This window comes from Rhincodon typus, unplaced genomic scaffold, assembly GCF_021869965.1.
Source record: "Rhincodon typus isolate 14 unplaced genomic scaffold, sRhiTyp1.1 hic_rhity00012947, whole genome shotgun sequence".
Taxonomy (NCBI): Eukaryota; Metazoa; Chordata; class Chondrichthyes; order Orectolobiformes; family Rhincodontidae; genus Rhincodon; species Rhincodon typus.
The window spans coordinates 4154-4764 of record NW_025978585.1 but is presented as its reverse complement, the minus strand read 5'-3'; the positions used below and the strand labels follow the sequence as shown (position 1 = coordinate 4764).

At 64.3% G+C, this 611-nt stretch overlaps 1 protein-coding gene across 1 annotated transcript in view; it reads left to right on the top strand.

Annotated features, from left to right (window-relative positions):
• Positions 1-237: 237 nt before the first annotated feature.
• Positions 238-611, top strand: part of LOC125482587 (chromodomain-helicase-DNA-binding protein 9-like) — a 4521-nt gene continuing 4147 nt past the window's right edge. The window contains exon 1 of the mRNA XM_048594687.1: positions 238-456. Within this exon, the coding sequence (XP_048450644.1) occupies positions 322-456 (135 nt within the window). The 5' untranslated portion in view covers positions 238-321. The remainder of the gene's footprint in view (positions 457-611) is intronic.

The following is a 611-nucleotide window of genomic DNA, read 5'->3' as shown; positions in this document are numbered from 1 at the left end:
CCCCCCCCCCCCCCCCCAACCCGTACCTCCCATCCTGGTCAGCTCTGCTCCTGTCTGGCCCAGTCTGGCCTGCCCTATGACAATATGAGCTGTGCCCAGTGGTTTACATGTGGGTTGGGGAAGGCATGGGTGAGGGGAGTGAACTGTAGGGCCTGGATCACTGTGGGACTGAGTGAACACTCTGTCTGTCTGTCTCTCTCTCTCTGTCTCTCCCCACCCCCCCTCCCCCCTCCCTGCCTGCCCCCGCTCCTGGTGTTGGGGGGCCAGGCCAGCGCGGAGGGTGAGAGAAGCACAGAGGAGATACAGCGGCCGGAGGTGCACATGGAGACCCGTATCCCAGTGGTCAGCAAGCTGGACGGGACGGTGCTGGCCGGGGATGAAGCGCCGCGGAGGAGAGAGCTCGATGCCTGGCTGAAGGAGCATCCTGACTTCAGAGTGGACCCCAGCTGCTTAGCGGTAAGGCCCAAGGGTTTAAAACAGCAAAACTCCAGCTGTCGTGTCTTCACCCGGGTGTCCTCCCAGAGGGGAGGGAGGGGCAGGGGAGGGAGGGAGTGTCCTCCCAGAGGGGAGGAAGGGGCAGGGGAGGGGTGGGGGAGGGAGGGAGTGTTGTC